General features: G+C 38.4%; 1 protein-coding gene across 1 annotated transcript in view; it reads left to right on the forward strand.

Moving 5' to 3' along the window:
- Positions 1 to 8,654: 8,654 nt before the first annotated feature.
- LOC140235831 (uncharacterized) overlaps positions 8,655 to 17,873 on the forward strand; it is an 88,209-nt gene continuing 78,990 nt past the window's right edge. Inside the window, exons 1-4 of the mRNA XM_072315832.1 lie at positions 8,655 to 8,893; positions 15,801 to 15,919; positions 17,027 to 17,215; positions 17,673 to 17,800. Of these exons, the coding sequence (XP_072171933.1) occupies positions 8,703 to 8,893; positions 15,801 to 15,919; positions 17,027 to 17,215; positions 17,673 to 17,800 (627 nt within the window). The 5' untranslated portion in view covers positions 8,655 to 8,702. The remainder of the gene's footprint in view (positions 8,894 to 15,800; positions 15,920 to 17,026; positions 17,216 to 17,672; positions 17,801 to 17,873) is intronic.

Here is a 17,873-nt window from a genome sequence, read left to right on the forward strand (position 1 = left end):
TGAGCTAGGTATAAAAGTATGTCTTGAGAAAAACGGCAGCAAACGCACTCATGAAACACCAAGCCTACACATAGCTCGCGGAAATGAAATTGCTGAAAAAAAAAGGACAAAATTGTAAACAGAACTGGATCCCAATCTATGGGGAAATTGTAAACAGAACTTGATCTCAATCTATGGGCTGGTCTATCTTTTTATTTTCTTTTGTATTCTCGAACATTACAATCCAAAATTGCCGACTATAATATTATATCCATAGGCCTATTACTTTGCAGATTGATGACGACAGAATGATGTCAGAATGGTCAAATGGTCATTTTTTTTAATTATTATTACTGAAACTGTACCGGTCTTACACTCGAGACACAGTGAACAGTTCCAACACGTTTATATATTCATACAGTATTTCACTTGACATCTATGCATTTACTAAGCCAAACTCATTAAAAAAATAACAAACAAGCAAGACACAAAATATAAAATAAAGTGTGTCATGAATACAAAGTGTGTCAGCATAGTATGTAAGACAATTATCTTTAACAAGTTAAATGTGAAATATGAAGGAACCGCAAAAGCAAAGCTCGTAACCCGCGGGTTCAAGGGGAAAATACTGATGTGAATAACTGCAGTGGAGATACGACACAAATTAATAATGATAAAACATGAGAGCTAAAATATCAAGGTACAAAGGGCAGAAAAAGAAAAAGGAAAGAAAAAGAAAAAGAAAAAGAAGAAGAAAAAACAAAAGAAAAGGAATAAGAACTGAGTGAAAACAGCATAAAAATATATAAATACCAATACGAGCATATACAATCAAGTTCATAACGAGTTCAAAGTATGAGTACTAGTGTAATGATTATAATGAGGGAGCATGAACGCTAAACCAGAGGTAAAGCAAGTGTATACACTTCAAATTTATCCGCCACACATTGAATAGGATAATGTAAAATAACAGGTTAAAATCAGACAAGTTATACTCATTAATTAATTTGAGTTTTTATTTGAAAATAAAGAACAGTGGATTAAATCTGCAGGAAGATCGTTCCAGAATTTGGGTTCGGTTAAAACAATTGTTTTTTAAGCAAAGAGTGTGTGAATATACGTGGACGGTGAAACGAATATCTTTGTCTTGTGGGGTGAGCATGAACCGCATGGTTGTTGTTTTTTCTGAAATATACGCGTAAATGTCAGGCAAGTCGTTAGCTGATAACTTAAATGTGCCTAAGTTGTACAAAAATAAATCAGCAAGTTTGATTTCAAAGAAGAATTTGATAATTCGTGATACAATAAAAACAAATAAGCTTGACTGAATGAATAGCCCTTTTTTATATTTTGAAAATATTCTCAATGTGTGATTATGCACAATTATTCTCCCAGGCACGCGTTATCGTAATTCAGATATAGGGTATACATAAAATAAGCTTGGAATATACCTTTTTCAAAATATACTTGGGAAAAAATGTTTGAGCTTATTCAACGAATTCTAGTATTTCTTGAAAGCATTTTAGATAAGTGATCTATGTGATATTTCCATGATAGATATCACAGTCAAGACCTAAAAATTTAGACGATTTAACATGAATCAAACAGGCATTATTCATTTCTATATCGACTGGCAAAATAATAAGTGACAGAATTGCTAAAAATGGTTTTGTTTGCATTGAGAGAAAACTTGTTTGCTTGAACCCATATTTGAATTATTCTATGTTCAATGTTCTAAATTCTATGTTCACTACATCTAAAAGGGTTGTTGAGTTTCGATGTGAAAAGAAGATGTTTGAATCATCGGCAAAAAGGAGGAAAGACAAAACATTCGTTTAATGTTAGATGAATTTTGAAATCGCTTATACAAAGAAGTGTCATAATATTATGACAAGTGTGTCGCATAATCAAACAATGTAAAGTGTGTCCAGCTATTCTGAATGTATTATTTTTTCATTTACACTACTGGGGGATGGGGAAATGTGTGCCTTTAATACGCTGGGCCGTCGTTATGATAACGCGCTCTCTTGCAGGTGATTTTTCTTTTTTTCTTTTTTTGTATAGGACTGAACCTATACGCTGATACAAATTTATAGGAAAGTATGTTTGGTATGCCTATAAGAGATGGTTTAAACCGATGCAAGACGCAGGCACTATTTTCGAATATCGTGTTTGTCGGCAGAGACCTATTCGCTATATTAAAACGCTGGGACTTATTGTTGGCTACAAGTGGGGTGTTCTAAAATACTAGTAAGCAGAAAAATGATTCGATGGGTTATGCAATGAGTTAGGTGTTTTTGCTATAATGTCAGTGCATAATAAGTGTTAACCAACTATTGTTAGGCATACCAGGGAGGTACAGATCCATCTCCCTTAGGAGCATACTGAAGACATTCAGATAGCCGAAATAGCACCCAAACCGGAAAGGTTTACATTTTTTTTTCTTTTGAATGTAGCAGTCAACATTCTGCTTAAGTACAGTATCTTCAAGTTGTATACCAATTCGAATGATCCCCGGCTTATTAAGAATAGTTACTTAACAATTTGGCCGTATTTGACTTAGTAAATTTGAAAATTTGACGCAAAAGAAAAAGCAATTCGCATGTCAATTTCAAAAGTTCAACACGGTGAAGAAAAAAAAAAGAATGACGAGCATTTCAAATTGATCCTGGCCAGAATGGACATCATAATTATCAGGATTTTAACGACACATTTTCAACGACACCAACAGATGGGAAGAATGAATTTTATCTGCAACACGTGAAACAGCATCTTGAAGGGAGCCTTGTAGCTCGAGTCCACCCTGGCAGAATTTTCGTCACAGGCACAACGACAAACTTGTAGGGAAAGCAATCACAAAAGTGGACTACCACATTCTGAAGAGTCCGACAGAGACATAGAACATTGAAATCGAAAAGGTGATGGGTTAAAAGTCAAAGGCGCAGAGACCCAAAGGGGTAAAGGAAGAGGGATTAAAAGCAGGGGGTGAACATACAAAAGGCAGAGGTGGCAGTGATGAGCCCAAGGATCATATGGGGCAGTCTGTGAAGGATAAAGGCGAATAGGGAGGCAACATCAAACAAGATAAGGAACAACAGAAGGATTAAGAATGGACAAAGAGTAAGAGAGCAACAGTGTGAGTGAAGGGGGGGGGGGTGAACAAGCAACGACCGTAAACCTTTAATACAAAGATGTGGCAAAAAAAAAAAGAAAGAAGAAAAGAGAGGAAATGAAAGCGTGAGAGCCAACCAATGAAAGCAAAGTACAAAACATATCAACGTATATATATATAAAAAAGTCATATTAAAGTTATGTGACCGTTCAACACAAAACAAACAAAAAGTCGCACACCTTGATTTTACGTGTGGGCTCAAAAAAGGTGAAATGGTAAACCGAGTCAATCTTGAGTTTTTCAAATTTTCTGAAAGAGCTATCCTTCTTCTACATTATGCTTTAATTTGGGATCATAACATGAATGAGAAAGTGTGTTTTCAGCATTTGCTACAACTCTTTTTGGGGGGAGAGTTACAACAGGGGCCGCGGAACGTTTTTCAGTGTGTGTGTGTGGGGGGGGGGGGGCTGCGCAGCCGGAGGTGTAAGGTCACACCCCCCCCCCCCCCCCCTGCTTAGACGCACCGGCGTAGCCTGGATAATAATCTTGGGAGGGTGGCGGTTACTATGCGAGGGAGCCAAGCGACCGAGCCGGAACATCCCCCTCCCACACCCTCCCCCCCCCCCCCCCAACGGGGAGAACTTTTTGCATTTTGATGTTGTAAATGGTGCAATTTGATGCATCATTTTGAGTCTTTTATCGACTTGAACCCCCGGCTTATAGACGCACGGGCGTAGTCTGGATAATGATCTTGTGATATTGGGAGGGCGGCGTTTCACGGGAGGGAGCGACGGGACCGAGCCCGAGCGAGCGGAGTGAATGGGGGGGGGGGGGGGGGGGAGGGGGAGGGGGGGGGGAGGGGAGGGTCTCCCACGGTGAGAACTTTTTGCATTTTCTAAATGGTGCAATGTGATGCATCTTTTGCGTCTTTTATGGACTTGAAACGGCCCCACTTCTTTAAGGTAGCAGGATATTTTGATGTGGATTATTATTGAACAATTTGCCTATAAAGTGGTAGCATTTAAATAAACTTCTTGTATTAATTGTTACAATTGATTTCATGAACGTTGTCTGTGAAGCAATCAAACAGAAAAGGCATGCACACGAGGGTGTACAAAAGGGATATTTCTCCTCCCACACGAAGGTGATTTTACATTTTCAGACCTGAAAGTCAGCGATCTGGTGCAAACTTTTGGTGCAATACTTGCAATTTTTTCGAGCTCCCCCACCCCGCCCCCCCCCCAAAAAAAATAATAGAAATAATTTGGATTTTTTTTTTTCAGGAAAGTGTTGATGGCAAAATCACGGCATTTAGCTCTTATTCCGCGTGTGCATCATCTGTGTGTATGCACAAACTCTAATGATGTAGAGGGGGAGGGTGTGGGAGGGGGATGCCCCCTCCCGCTCGACGGAGCTCATTGCGTTTTTAAAATCAAGATAAAGCGATCTGAAGCACACTTTTTGTGCGATTTTTTTTTTTTATTTTCCCCCGATTTTCCCCCTTTCTTTCTTTTTTTTTTCACGATCCAAAAGTGTGTGCGTGTGTGTGTGTGTGTGGGGGGGGGGGAGGGGGGCTACAGCCCCCCCCCCCTCCGTTCCGCGGCCCCTCTGTAGAATGATCAGGTATGTTTTAGAGGCCCCTTTTCATTTCTTGAAATCGCGAGCATACTCTTCAATTTCAAGTCTAATAACTTTTGAAAGGATGACGCTACTGCTTTGAAAGTTGGCAGTGATCATGGACAGAATGTGTTGATAGAACACGCTCAGATGTTCAGCTTAATCTGATAATCCCTTTATTGTTGTTGCTCCGGTGGTTAACATCCTGTGTTTTGTTCCTTTCATCGCACAGCTGGCATTGCTTGGTAAAGATTCAGCGGTTGAATACATTTTACTTCAGAGCCTCTTTTCTCGGTTCACACTTTTCCAGAGTGTGTACTTTCCTTCCAGTATTTAGATAGGTTAGGGGAGGCCATCTGAATTGAGTTATACAACACTTTAAAGCAGAATCTGCCCTTAACTAAAAATCCATGTCTGGCGACTTTTTGTTGGTTTTGTGATGCAGGGTCACATATAGGGGTTAATCGATAATTAGGCAAAAATCTTACATTCAGGAGACTGTATACAATATAGAGCCTACATAATGATTACAGTATTAATATAACCCAAACAAATAGCGTGCGTGTTGGGGTGGGTGTGCGTGTATGATTGTGTCTGGAAAAGGGCCCATAAAAAGGAAGAAACCTGGAATGAGAGGTGTGCATTTTTATGAAAATAGGCCCTACATGGTTTTTATGGTTTTTGTATACAATGTATGAGATAAACATTCGTGATAATATAATCCATGTAATCCTTGTAAATGGTGCTTGCTAGCACATTCGATAGCATGCCTAGGGTAGAAAAAGGTTGTGACGACATTAAATTCATACAACACTCGAAGGATGCCTGCTGAAGTGTCGACTCATATAAAGCTGTTTTATAATGTATTCAGATCTTTCGCGTGCTTTGTCCACAAAATTGGCAGAAACCATGACCAGGATGTCAGGTTAGTTTATACTTGGGGAAGCCAGCACTCATTATTCTGCAATTAATGTACTGTAAAACATGATATATTCGCGGCATGAAATTTTCGCGGATTGGAGCCGACAGGCTTTTTCGTGGCATGAAATTTTCGCGAATTGACACTGGCGTTTAATGCATGTAGTGTAGAAAAAACTTTCGCGTGCATTTTAATTTCGCGAATTTTGGCGCTCGCGAAATTCGCGAAATTAAAATGCACGCGAAAATTCCTTGTTTTACAGTATTAGCAATGATTATTGTAGAAGTACTGATTTCCCATTACTATATTGCTTAGGCAAATTCTTGATAAAATCTTCTTGTTCCGAGGTGGGTAGCTGTCTGACAAGTACCTTCTAAGGGACCTACACATGGATACTTAATAATACAGACGGTTAAATCAGTGTATACACTAAAAACAACAAGTTTTTTTTTTTGTTGTTGTTTTGTTTTGTTTCCTGCTAGTTTTCGCAAAGTAAACTTGGCTTATGCAGTTAACTATATAGGGTGTAGTACAGCCAGGATTAGCAGCGTGTAGGGCGCCCTCATGTGTTGACAATAAGCCAGTTCGGGGGTTCCACTTTGAGCGTCAGAAACAGGTCATACTGTACCAACAGAGCATGTTCGTTGTTAAAGGGATAGTACAGTATTGGTGGAGATGAGAATCGGGCTTTTAAATTTTTGCGAGTAAATACCAAGAAAACACTTATGATATAGTACAGAGCATACCATTTCAAGAGGAATTCAAAGTTTATTTGATGAAAATCGGGTTTGGAATGACTGAAATATCCAAAAGCAAAGTAAAACAAAACAATCGTAATAAAGTTGTGGGTTCCACACTTTATTAGAATCGCTCTTTTTTTGGATATCTCAGCCATGTCAAAACCAATTTTCATTAAATAAACGTTGAATTCCTCATAGAATTACATGCTCTTTCATATTTATTTTCATAAGAGGTTTCTCATTATTTCACCAAAAAAAAAAAAAAAAAATGTTAGAAACCTGAAATTAGGTCTCAACCAAAACTATACGATCCATTAAATTCACTGAGATAAGCATCTGTGATGGTGATTATTCAAGTGATCCTTATAAGTGGTGCTTGCCAGCACATCCACGTACCTGACAACAAAAAACGGTATTTCACAATGTCAAAAGAAAAAAGAATTGTTAATACATTAAATGTAAAATAATGGAATGGATGCTTTCCATAGTGTCAATTATTGAGGGATCATTCTGGTCACCTGTTCTTCGCAACTTCATCCTTTGTTTGAACATGACTGACGAATTTCATAAATTGTTACGTCGGTCAAACTTACGCCTTCTGTCGCTTGAAAACTAATGGAGTGCCTAATCAACTGAGAAAGAATAAAGGTCATATGCGCCCATGTGCCCATGAGCTAACCCCGAACTGGCTTATGCCTTTTGCTATTTTTGCACTGATGGAGACATTCCTTGACAAGAAATAGCTCCAGTGCATTTAACACGTAATAATAATCTGCTGAAAGCATTGCCTTTGAAAAGGGAGAGCTCGAAATCGCAGCTGTCCTGTGGTTGAAGTCTCTGAGGATGGATTTTTTTTCGTCTTTAATAAAGGCTAAGTATAGGGTCTGTCGTCTTATGGTAGACCCTATTCTATTTTCTATCTGACCGGCAATTAGAAAAATGCATGCTTAGGTACATTAGGCGATTTAAATTCGTCACCTGCAGAGCTATCTGGAACAACTCATTGCTTATGAATAGGTATTGAGTATCAGAAACTGAAAAGAACAGGGGAAGTGAATGCGCAAAAAATACCTAAAATTCATGTTTTAGTATTTCGTTGTTTTGTTTGCTGTTCTGACTTTTTTTTTAGGGGGCGGGGGCAAAAGTATTTTGACATTGTTGAGCCGACTCCTAAAAAAAATCGTGTTAGGCCCCCAATCTAGGCCTAACCAATGCGTTTGATAGCTGCACAGATGCAGGGGCGGATCGATCCAGGAATGGGGGGGGGGGGGGGCGTGACTAATATTTCTGGTGCCACTTCCGGGTTTCATTGCAGTATTTTCTTTTTATTTTCTTTGTTTTTAACGAAAATTAAAGGGGGGGGGCGTGCGCCGGTTGCGCCCCCCTCTGGATCCGCCACTGCAGATGGATTGTATCATTTACTCCATTTGGAACATATTTATTACGTGGGCTACTATTTATTATAGCTGTCCCTTTATACATATTAAAGGGTGTGTACAGTTCTGGTCGAGGTGAAGATTTAGCTTTCAACGTTTTGTGAGATATTCAGAAACCACTCTACACAAAGAGCATGCGGTTCTAAAGGGTGTCAAAAGTTTATTCGATGAAAATCGGCTTTGAAATGGCTTAGATATCCAAAATCATGGTGAAACAAAGAGATAGTAATAAAGTTGGGGCATGTCGCCTTTTATTATTAGGACTTTTTTGGATATCTCAGCCATTTGAAAACCAATTTTCATCAAATAAACGTTGAATCCTTCTTAGAATTACATGCTCTTTCATATTTCAAAAGAGGCTTTTCATTATCTCACTTAGGAATGTTCAAAACATGAATACCCACCTCAACCAGTACTGTACAGTCCCTTTAACATAACTTCATTTAGGCCTATACTTGTGCCTTTCTTCTCTTCCTTCATCTTATCCTTTGAGTGCGTCATAGTGTGTGCGGGGTGGATGGTCTTACAGTTAGAAAACGTAAAATTACGCCTTGATGAAAGCCTATGTACGCACCTGCGTGGTGCACGGTGCACGTTGGAATGTTTGCTTCACCTGCTGCGTAGCTGCATGCAATACAATCAGGCTCGCAGGGGCGCGCCGGACCGCCACGTGCCCGGGCGCACCCCATGCCGCCGCCATGCCTCCGCCGGTGCGTGCGGTGGACGTGGCGCGCGCTGCTGGCGCGGCCTTTTGAAAATATTAAATGAAACCATTCTAAGGGAAGAACGACGGTGGGTAGAGCTTGTCACTTAGTTCTCATTTTCTTTTCACCCCCTTCTATGAATTTTATTTCTTTATTTATGATTTTTATGTCCTTCTACCAGTTCTCCCACGGATTATGTTTGTTTCAGATTCTTTTCGGGCAATATGTTGGAGAAGACTGTTTATTTTGGCTTTCTTTGCCATAGTTTTCTTTCGCTCGACAGCCGGTATCTCCGAAAGACTCGCCGCGGCTGTGGAGCGGGAGTTGCAGGACCATGTCCGCCGCATCGAACTACGGGCAGACGAAATGTACGCGCAACACAGACGGTAATGTTGATGACTCTTCCTTATTATGGGCCTTACTTTACTGAAGACATTAATTACAGACGAAACGGCTAAAAACAACATCAACATTATTTTATAAACAAGCCATGAACAACTGACTAAAAAATTAATATAAAACGTAAACAGGCAATAAGAAATATTATGGTCTAAGTCAAGAAACCAGCTGGAAACTGTTCCATCATTGCGAGATTCTATATCGACAGAAGATTGAATACTCATTATAGATCTAACGTTAGGGCCCTAATTATACTTCAAAAAAGTAGGCCTAAGTCGCTTAACATTAACAAAGAATTAAATGATACGATGATTATAAAATTGGATAAATTACCTATAGTTTCTGTGAATGAATCTGAACGCAGGTTTGATCCAGATTTGGATCAAGGGATAAAAATATGAAACCAAATAAAATGTAACATTATACCTAGTGCTGGATCTGCAGAGCTACCAAGTCTCACACATTGTGAGTGAGACTCAAGCATTTAGGGTCTGTCTCACGATCTCACGCATGGCACCCATTTTTCTCACGCATCGGGAGCACAGCTTAAAGGATTACAGTGAGAGTAACTATACACAGCCCAGTCGCCGCTGTACATACGTAGCGCGACAGGGCTGTACCAACGAAGCTCCAAACACGAAGAGGGTCCAACGATAGCATGCGATCGGATTGAATTTTGATACTTTAGATCATTTTTTTGTCACTTCAAACTCATCTGACGAACAAAATGATAATGAGACTTCATATCTATGCTATGAATATTGAAATTTAGATTTGATAACTTACCTAAAATGATGGTTATATGCAGCATGTGTGAACGGTTCACGAACGGTACATCGTCTTTCACGCCAGGCCATTTCCAATATCCGGGAGGTCACATGATCTGAATGCCCTTTCAAAAGGTCGCGCTGTCGACCGTGCTGCTACACCAACACTCAAGCAGCGCATCGCACGCACGCAAAAGATTTCCGCAGAGATCAAGGCGCCATTTTGAATTCTGCAACGATGAACCCTGACGGTGTTAGGGAATCCGCCAGAAAGTATCATTTTTTGGTTCCACGGACTTATCACGAGGGCTCTCAATGGACTTACGAACCTTCTGTAATACAAGCATGCACTTAAGGTGAGTAACGTTTGGTAACGTGTACACTGTTTATAAAGAACGTATAAATTTTCATAAGTTTTGTAGTTGTGATGTGGTTCCCCACTTTGAAGGTGCCCGCTCGTTGGTCAGACGCTGTATTCGCGTAGCGTATTAACAGCGTCTGGTCGGGCTACAGTGAGAGTTGCAATTGAAGGCATATTTCCCTTTTGGGTCTGATCCAAAAATAGTGTTCACTTGGACTAAATTTTCATATTGACACTTGTATTTCATGTTATATATCATATAAAAGCTGAGAATCTGCAGTTTTCAGAAAAGTTCGTGTCTAATATATTTGACGTCAGACTTTTCCGTAAATTAGCCGTAAAACATGAAAAGCGCCCTCTTTGCGCGACGGGACGGACTTTACTTTTTCAAGTAATTTGCACAAAAACTACAAAAGTAGGGGAAACATCAATTCTTATAATAGAGTACCCTTCCTAGGAGCAATTCATATCTGTTATTCATTTTTCTCATTATAGTTAAATTTTGGGTCAAAATCTTTATTTTTTCTTGAAAAAACATGTTTTTCAGTACTTTGACACAAAATTATTATTTTTTCTGTATGATAGACTTGAGTTTGGTCACTCATATTCCATAGTGATTCAATGAATTAGTGGGGCTCTATATCCATGACACTAAATTAAATAATTCTCTATTCATAAGAAAATTATAATTGTCCAACATAATGTCTGTCCCGTCGCGTGACGGGACGGACTTTACATAATGGTAGGCGCGACGGGACGGACTGCACATGTAAACAATGGTAGGTGCGACGGGACGGAATTTTTATACCATAATGGGATAGAAAAAGAGTGTCCCTAACTTGGAACAGAATAAAAAGACTACAATGTAACTGGCAAACTTGTGAAAAGAGTAACCATTGTATGTGGTCAAAGGAAGGTATCAGTGTAAAAGCTCAATCTTCATCTCAACCAATACTGTACTCTCCCTTAAAGTTTGATGTTCTGCTGATTTGTAGTTGCATTCATTTTACATGTACATGAATAGCCTTTTACTGTTTGGAGTAATGTACTAAGATCTATGCTTACTTTTTGTTTCATATTTGTCCATGATGTAATTTACCAACTTATTTTTAGTAAGGCAATTCCCATTTAGACATAGAAAAAAAAATGATTGTAAATTACAAATGCACAGTCTACTCTGGTAGTCAATACTGCATTAGATAAACCTGAGTCTCTTGTTCATGTGTTCTAACTGTATTTTTTTTTAAATTGAGATTAATATTTATCAACATGCACATTCTTACCATGTCTGAGAAATGGGGAAGAAAAATTGCCACAAAAAGTTTATGAGAAAATGGGAAAAAGCATTCTTAGACAATTGTTTGCATTTCAATACTGAAACATTGATTTTGAGCATCCCCATGTTAGAATGCACATGGGGCATTGACAATTCAAAATTCTTCATCTAAAAAATACATAGACCTGTTTCAATTCTTAGACACTTCTGACATACAAGTTTGAAAATACAATTTATGTAAAAAAGAAATGTCCACAATATTACTGCAACTCAAAAAAGAGGTGAAGTTTTAAAACTGAAAAACTACAGTACAGCATGGTTGTCGAAAATTGTGATCCTAATATATGATGCTCAACCCCTTGTGGATGGAAATTGAAAAAAAAAAAAAAAAACAGCATCTGGATACTAAGATTATCACAAAATTACTTCCCCAAAATAATTTGCCACTACTCCGAGTGGCATTGTTGCTGCTGAAAACTTGTATAGACTTGTATAGTCAGTCAAATCATGGAGGTAGAATCAAAGCTTGTGCAAATGACGTGCAACGTATGAGTCTCATTTTCACTCATAATAAAAAAATATATATGTATGTTTCTGGGAAAAATATAATCAAGGATTACTATACCATAAGTGTAAGGATTTTTGTGTGATGAAAATCTTTAACTATAATAGTGATAACTGTTACTGAAATTTTCCATCATTTCTCAGTAGTTTAAATCTTGGTACTCTACACTAAAATGTTATAAAACTGTGTTAACCACAGGTTTGAACACATTTTGATGAAAATTAGTCAGTGTTGAAAATTTCCCATTCGTTTTGTACATAGTACATATCGTTTCGTCCCGTTGCGCTATGGGATGGAATTCAACACCTTTCGAGGAAATTACTTAAAAACTATAATATATTAGATCTGTATGTTAGCTCTTTTGTTGAAGTAATGTAGGGAATAGTAGCAAACACTGCCACATACAATTTGTAGCATGGCAAGTCTGGCTCATCAACGTTGATACAATTCTCCTTTGAATTTTGTTTAAAAAAACAGTGATTTTTTTTTAATTCCGTCTCGTCACGCCAGTAAAATTTTTGGTTCCATGGAAACAAAACAAATGTCTGCCTTGTTTATAGTGCACTTGGATGCTTTCATGTAAGCTTGATACATATGGCTGCTATAATGCTAACATTTCTTTTTGTGAGCAAAAAAATTCTCCTAAATTCCGTCTCATCGCTGTCCCTTGATTTTTTGGATCAGACTCAGAGGCACATTTTTGTTTTTCTCGCTGGAAATTGGAAAAAAAAAAATGGAAGAGAAAATGAAGAGTATCCACAGTTGCCAAGATTGTCATTAAAGACAGCCTTTGCATTGTTGATCAAATCTTGGTGGAAAGATTCAATCTTTGGGCAAATGAAATGCCATTGCAACATTATCATTCATGAAAAGTAATTTTCCTCAAGAAAGAAAATCAAGGATTACCGTACCAAAAGTGTAAGAATTCTTGTAAAATGAGAATTTATGATGATAATTGTTGATCAAATTTTTCAGCATTCATTAGTAGTTTGAATCTTGGTGTGCTTAATCTACACTTAGATGTTATAAAACTGTGTTTTCCGAAGTTTAAATACATTTTGATGAAAATTAGCCGATTCTCTAGAATATCCCATTCGTTTTGTACATAGTTCATTTTTGTCCGTCCCGTCGCGCGACGGGACGGACTTCAACAGCTTTTGAGAAAATTACCTAAAAAATAAAATCTATTAGATCTAGATGTTTCTCTATTTGTGGAAGTAATGTTTGGAACATTGACAAACAAACACCACATGACATGGTTTGTATTGCTCATTAGCTTTGAATTAATTCTCCTTTGAATTTTCTTCACAAAAACCAGTGATTTTTTCAGTCCGTCCCGTCGCGCTAATAAAATTTGTTGTTGCCATGGAAACAAAACAGATGCCGATCTTGTCCATAGTGCAGTGTGATGTCTTGATGTAAGCTTAACACATTTGTAGTAATAAATGGCTGCTAACACTTAAACTTTTTTTGTTTTAAATAAAAAAACCCATTCAAATTCCGTCCCGTCGCGCTCCCTTGATTTTTGGATCAGACCCTTTTGTCTTTCAAAATAAGTAAAAAATAGTCATTTAAGTATGCACCAGCTTGCAAAACTTGAAAAAGCTCCCTACCGTGGGAGGGCGGACACCCCCTCCCACACCCTTCCCTCTCTCAGTCGCTTCGCTCCCTCGCTCATGCTCATAAGCGCGCGCCGAGATGCCGAATCATGAAAATCTCACTCATCAAAAATGTTTGAACTTGACATCTATGGATCTGGATGATCTGGATCTAATGTTAGTATGAATCTGGGAGGTGTTTCATCAACGCTTGTCAGCACCGACAACTGTCGGCGCTGACCAATTTTAGTAAAATCCTTAGTTTTGATTGGCTGAGATGCTCTGGTCACCGACTGTTACTATGGTGATTCAAGTTGTCAGTGCCGACAAACGTTGATGAAACACCCCCCTGAATGCATGAATATGCTGGAAAACTCTGTGCAAATAGAGACCAGAGTGTTTAATACTCAGCGCAGCTAATCACGATGCGTAGCTAATCATGATGGAGGTGACTCTGGAGCGCTTCTTTAGTAAATGTATCATTACTATCAAATTTATGAATCTGTTTAACTCTTTCTATGCCAATTAATGACAAAATGCTAGAAATAGCACAAATTTCACACATGAGCGAACCAATGGAAGGGAAATAAACGTGGCACACAAAGTGTTGATATTGCTCGGCAGGGCATTTTCAGTCCTTTGCTGTAGATATGAAAGAAGGAGTTGATGGGGAGAGCAGTTGAAAGCCATGTTAACTTATAGTTATCAGGATGATAGCTTTTGGTTGCCATGTTACGTCTGTGTGCTTGAGTTGGGCTGATATAGTCCTCTAGCTTTAAATCAATGTCGCTTCATTTACGTGGAATGCTGCTAACCTATATGGAGCTTACGTCGTTCGTGAAGTGGGTGGAGTTTAAGATCCTTTATCATTCCAGAGGCAGAAGACTGCCATTTGTAGTGCTTGAATCTTCTTGATGTTACATTGAGTGAAGGGTTCCCATATTGTACAGCAATACTCGAAGTGGGGACATACTAAACTCTTTTGTATTATATGCTTGGAGTTTAACATTTCTTGGTGCATTATCAAATGTAAATAACGTAAACGATGGAGGACGCCAATCATTTATTATACTGCTTGCTTTAGCTGTGGTTGTATCAATATTATGTCTTATTCCATTTCAAATTAATACAACAAATTTAACTCCTAGGTATTTATGACTGGAAACTGACTCTAATTGATTGCCGGAAAGGGTGTAAGTGTATAAGTGTGATGAATAAGGTGCATACCCTCCTTTGCTTTTTTGTTAAAACAAAAGAAATAAAGAGAAAAAAAATTGAGGGTTGCTCCTGGACCCCCTTTAATTTTGAAACACACCCCCTTACAAAATTCCTGGATCCTCTCCTGGTGTTTATACCCCTTTGCGATGATGTTGGGACCTGGATCCCGAGGCAGTGTTGACTTGATGACACCTAGGCGAGGATGAATTTGTTCTTCATTCATATACTAGGTGTGTGTAGTGCTACCTTTTGGCCGCAGACAAGAATGGTACTCCCGATTGATTGATCTTGTATTTCCAGGTAGTAGCATGGGTCATGTAGGTGATGTTGGGCATCGACTGCAGCTCCTCAGCTAATGAGGCAATCGGGCCAACGTCGTCTGCTAAGACAATTACTCCTGCCTACAGGTTATGGCAGTTCCAACCCAGATCTTCATCTCTTAGCACCTTTATCAGCTCATCGATGAAGATGTCGTAGAGAAGAGGGGAGAGGATTCTTCCTTGTCTGAATCTATTCTGAAGAGGGAATGTGGAGCTGATATCCCCTTCCCATGGAATTCGACTATAGCTGCTCCATAGTACGTTTCTGCAAGAGTGCATTGACCCTCAGAGGGAACTGGCCTGTAGAGAGCTTTTGGAATTTATACGCCAGTATGCCATACACAGTCAAAAGGCTTGGCTGTATCTAAGAGTGCTATTAAAGTATGTTGACTTCTTCCAGGTTAAGTTACGTTCATTGATCAACTGGAGGGTCATTAAAGTTAGCAATAGGTAGCAAGATTTAGTAGTTTGAGATTCCAGCTAGAAAACTCTTAAGGAGAGTATGTAAAATTAGTGTAATACTTTTTGTGATGAATAGCAACAGATCCTTGTTCGTGTCAAGGTATTGGAGCTCAATTTTGTCTATATTTTGACCATTTCTTGGTTGTACTTTTTGATTATTATTTAGTTGAATTGCCATCACCCTATGTTTCAAGAATGATCTCAATAGACGAATAAAGTATAATTTCAGGGGACCTACCAAGAATGCGATTTGTTTGAATTCTCTTCTGAATTTGCAAAAATTCTGAATACAGAATTTCATTTTTTTTTTTTGTTCATATTCAAAAGGTCAGTTGACAAGATCAGAGAAGAACATGCCCGCATGAGACACAGGCGTTCCAGTACCTACCACATCCAAGATCTTCGCCATGGCTTCGTGCCCGGGTCAGGAGTTGGTAATCGTGAGGGTAAGGTATTTCCATCTTTGCTTTGAAGATGCAATCGGTTATGAATCCATTTGTGCATCAACTACATTTCCATGTGTGCCTCAATTTCACTTTAAATAATTTTTTTTTTCATTCTTACAAAGGAACTTATATTTGATAATGTTTCTGAACACGTTGAAAAGTTACTGTTCGTTTGCACACACACAAAAAAATCTTGTGAGAGATGCACAAAAGGATTGTACAGGTGCAGTTGTGCCTTTGGTAATCAAGTTCTGATGGCACCATTTTTCTGAGCAATCCCAATATTAATTTTAGTCTCTAAGATAGTTTCAGGTAGACCTACATTTAAATGGTAGCTTGTTTTTTCATTAATGAAATAAAATTTAACCTTATAGCAAAACATAACGTATATATATATCTAAAAGCAATCCTGTCCAGAAATAGTGCAAATACTGTATGTTGTGCAAGTGTTTGAAACTTTACCCTACCTGGAAAGCCAGTTTCATCACTTTAATTAAGCCAAAGCCCAACCCTAAAACATAAACTCTACACTCCTAAGTTTAAGCCTAAGCCTATAAACCTTTAACTCAATTTCAGGAATAAGAACAGGCATGTTTATTGAGTCTGTACCACCTGATAAGCCAGATTGGGGTTCCATTTTGTGCAGTCAGCAGAAAAAAGGTCATTTGTTCAAACAGTCACGTTACATTTTACATTCACTGAGATGAGCAGCTGTGATATGACAACATTGTATTCATGTAATCCTCAGCAAAGGCTCTTGCCAGTACATCCACCTGATAACAAGCCCGGTATTTCGGAATCTATCAATAGAAAAAGCTTTTTAGTGCATGTGATACAAACTAATGAAATGTATACTTTCCCTGGTAGTGATTCACAGAACATTCTGGTCTTGTTGTCTATGCAAGTTCATTCTTTGTCTGAACATGAATTCCATGAATTGTTACTTCAGGCATGCTTGAAGAATGCATAATGTTGCTTTAAAAATGAACAAAGTGCCTATCCAATGGGAGAAACAAGAATGTTATTGTGCAAATGAGCTAACTCCAAACTGGCCTGTACTGGTCCCCAGGTCGTGCTCTCAAGTTTGATATTATATTTTTTTTTTAGCCTTTTCAATCAGCGGATTCGAGATTGTTGGAGAATTCCTATCTGTAGCTGGGGACATGACCTCTTTTGCCATCGGCCAGAAGACTTTTCTCGTCTACAACGTCAAGGCACAGGACACGGATTACGTGGCCATCGTTCAGTTTGTAACTACACCTAACATCTCGATGATACCGGTTCACGTTCAGCAGAGTAAGAACTGTAATAACATTTAAAATGATCTTAATGTTAAGATCAATTTACAATTGTTGTTTGCTATTGATTTCCTTGTTGAGATTTATCCAGTATTTATCCATGTTAAATTATTATCAAGATTTGTAAAAAAAAAAAAACCCAACCCTTTGTCATATTTAAGTTTGTATGAAAAAGTCTCCAAGATCTAAATTTTCATTCGGAAGTTTGAACATTATCGAAGGCACAGTATTTTATTTTTTTTAATATAACATCTAATAAAAATTGCATGCTTATGTACGGACAACATGAGTTTTAGTCATTGACTTAGGGGAGTGCATAACTGCTGTGCTGTCATGAATTTTCTCAGTTGTGCAATCAATTTGGTTGATATTGACAAAATTTCCTCTCTAAGGATGATCATTGTTATTTAAAGTATCATGGTAGACAAATCATTTTCCCAACCATCATTTTGCAGTCCATGCACAAAGCATGGCCGCGTTCACCCAGGGGTATTCTTTGGCGGCTGCGGAGAAGAAGGTTATCCTTGTGTCTGAGGAGGAGACTGTCATTCTTGTGGCAAACACCGATGGAACAGCATTTGAGGTAGATTTGAACAATTTGATTCTCACAACTCTTCTTTAAAGGATTCTTAATTGTCCCCGCCGAACGAGTTCGA

The sequence above is a fragment of the Diadema setosum genome, chromosome 12 (assembly GCF_964275005.1).
Source record: "Diadema setosum chromosome 12, eeDiaSeto1, whole genome shotgun sequence".
Classification (NCBI taxonomy): Eukaryota; Metazoa; Echinodermata; class Echinoidea; order Diadematoida; family Diadematidae; genus Diadema; species Diadema setosum.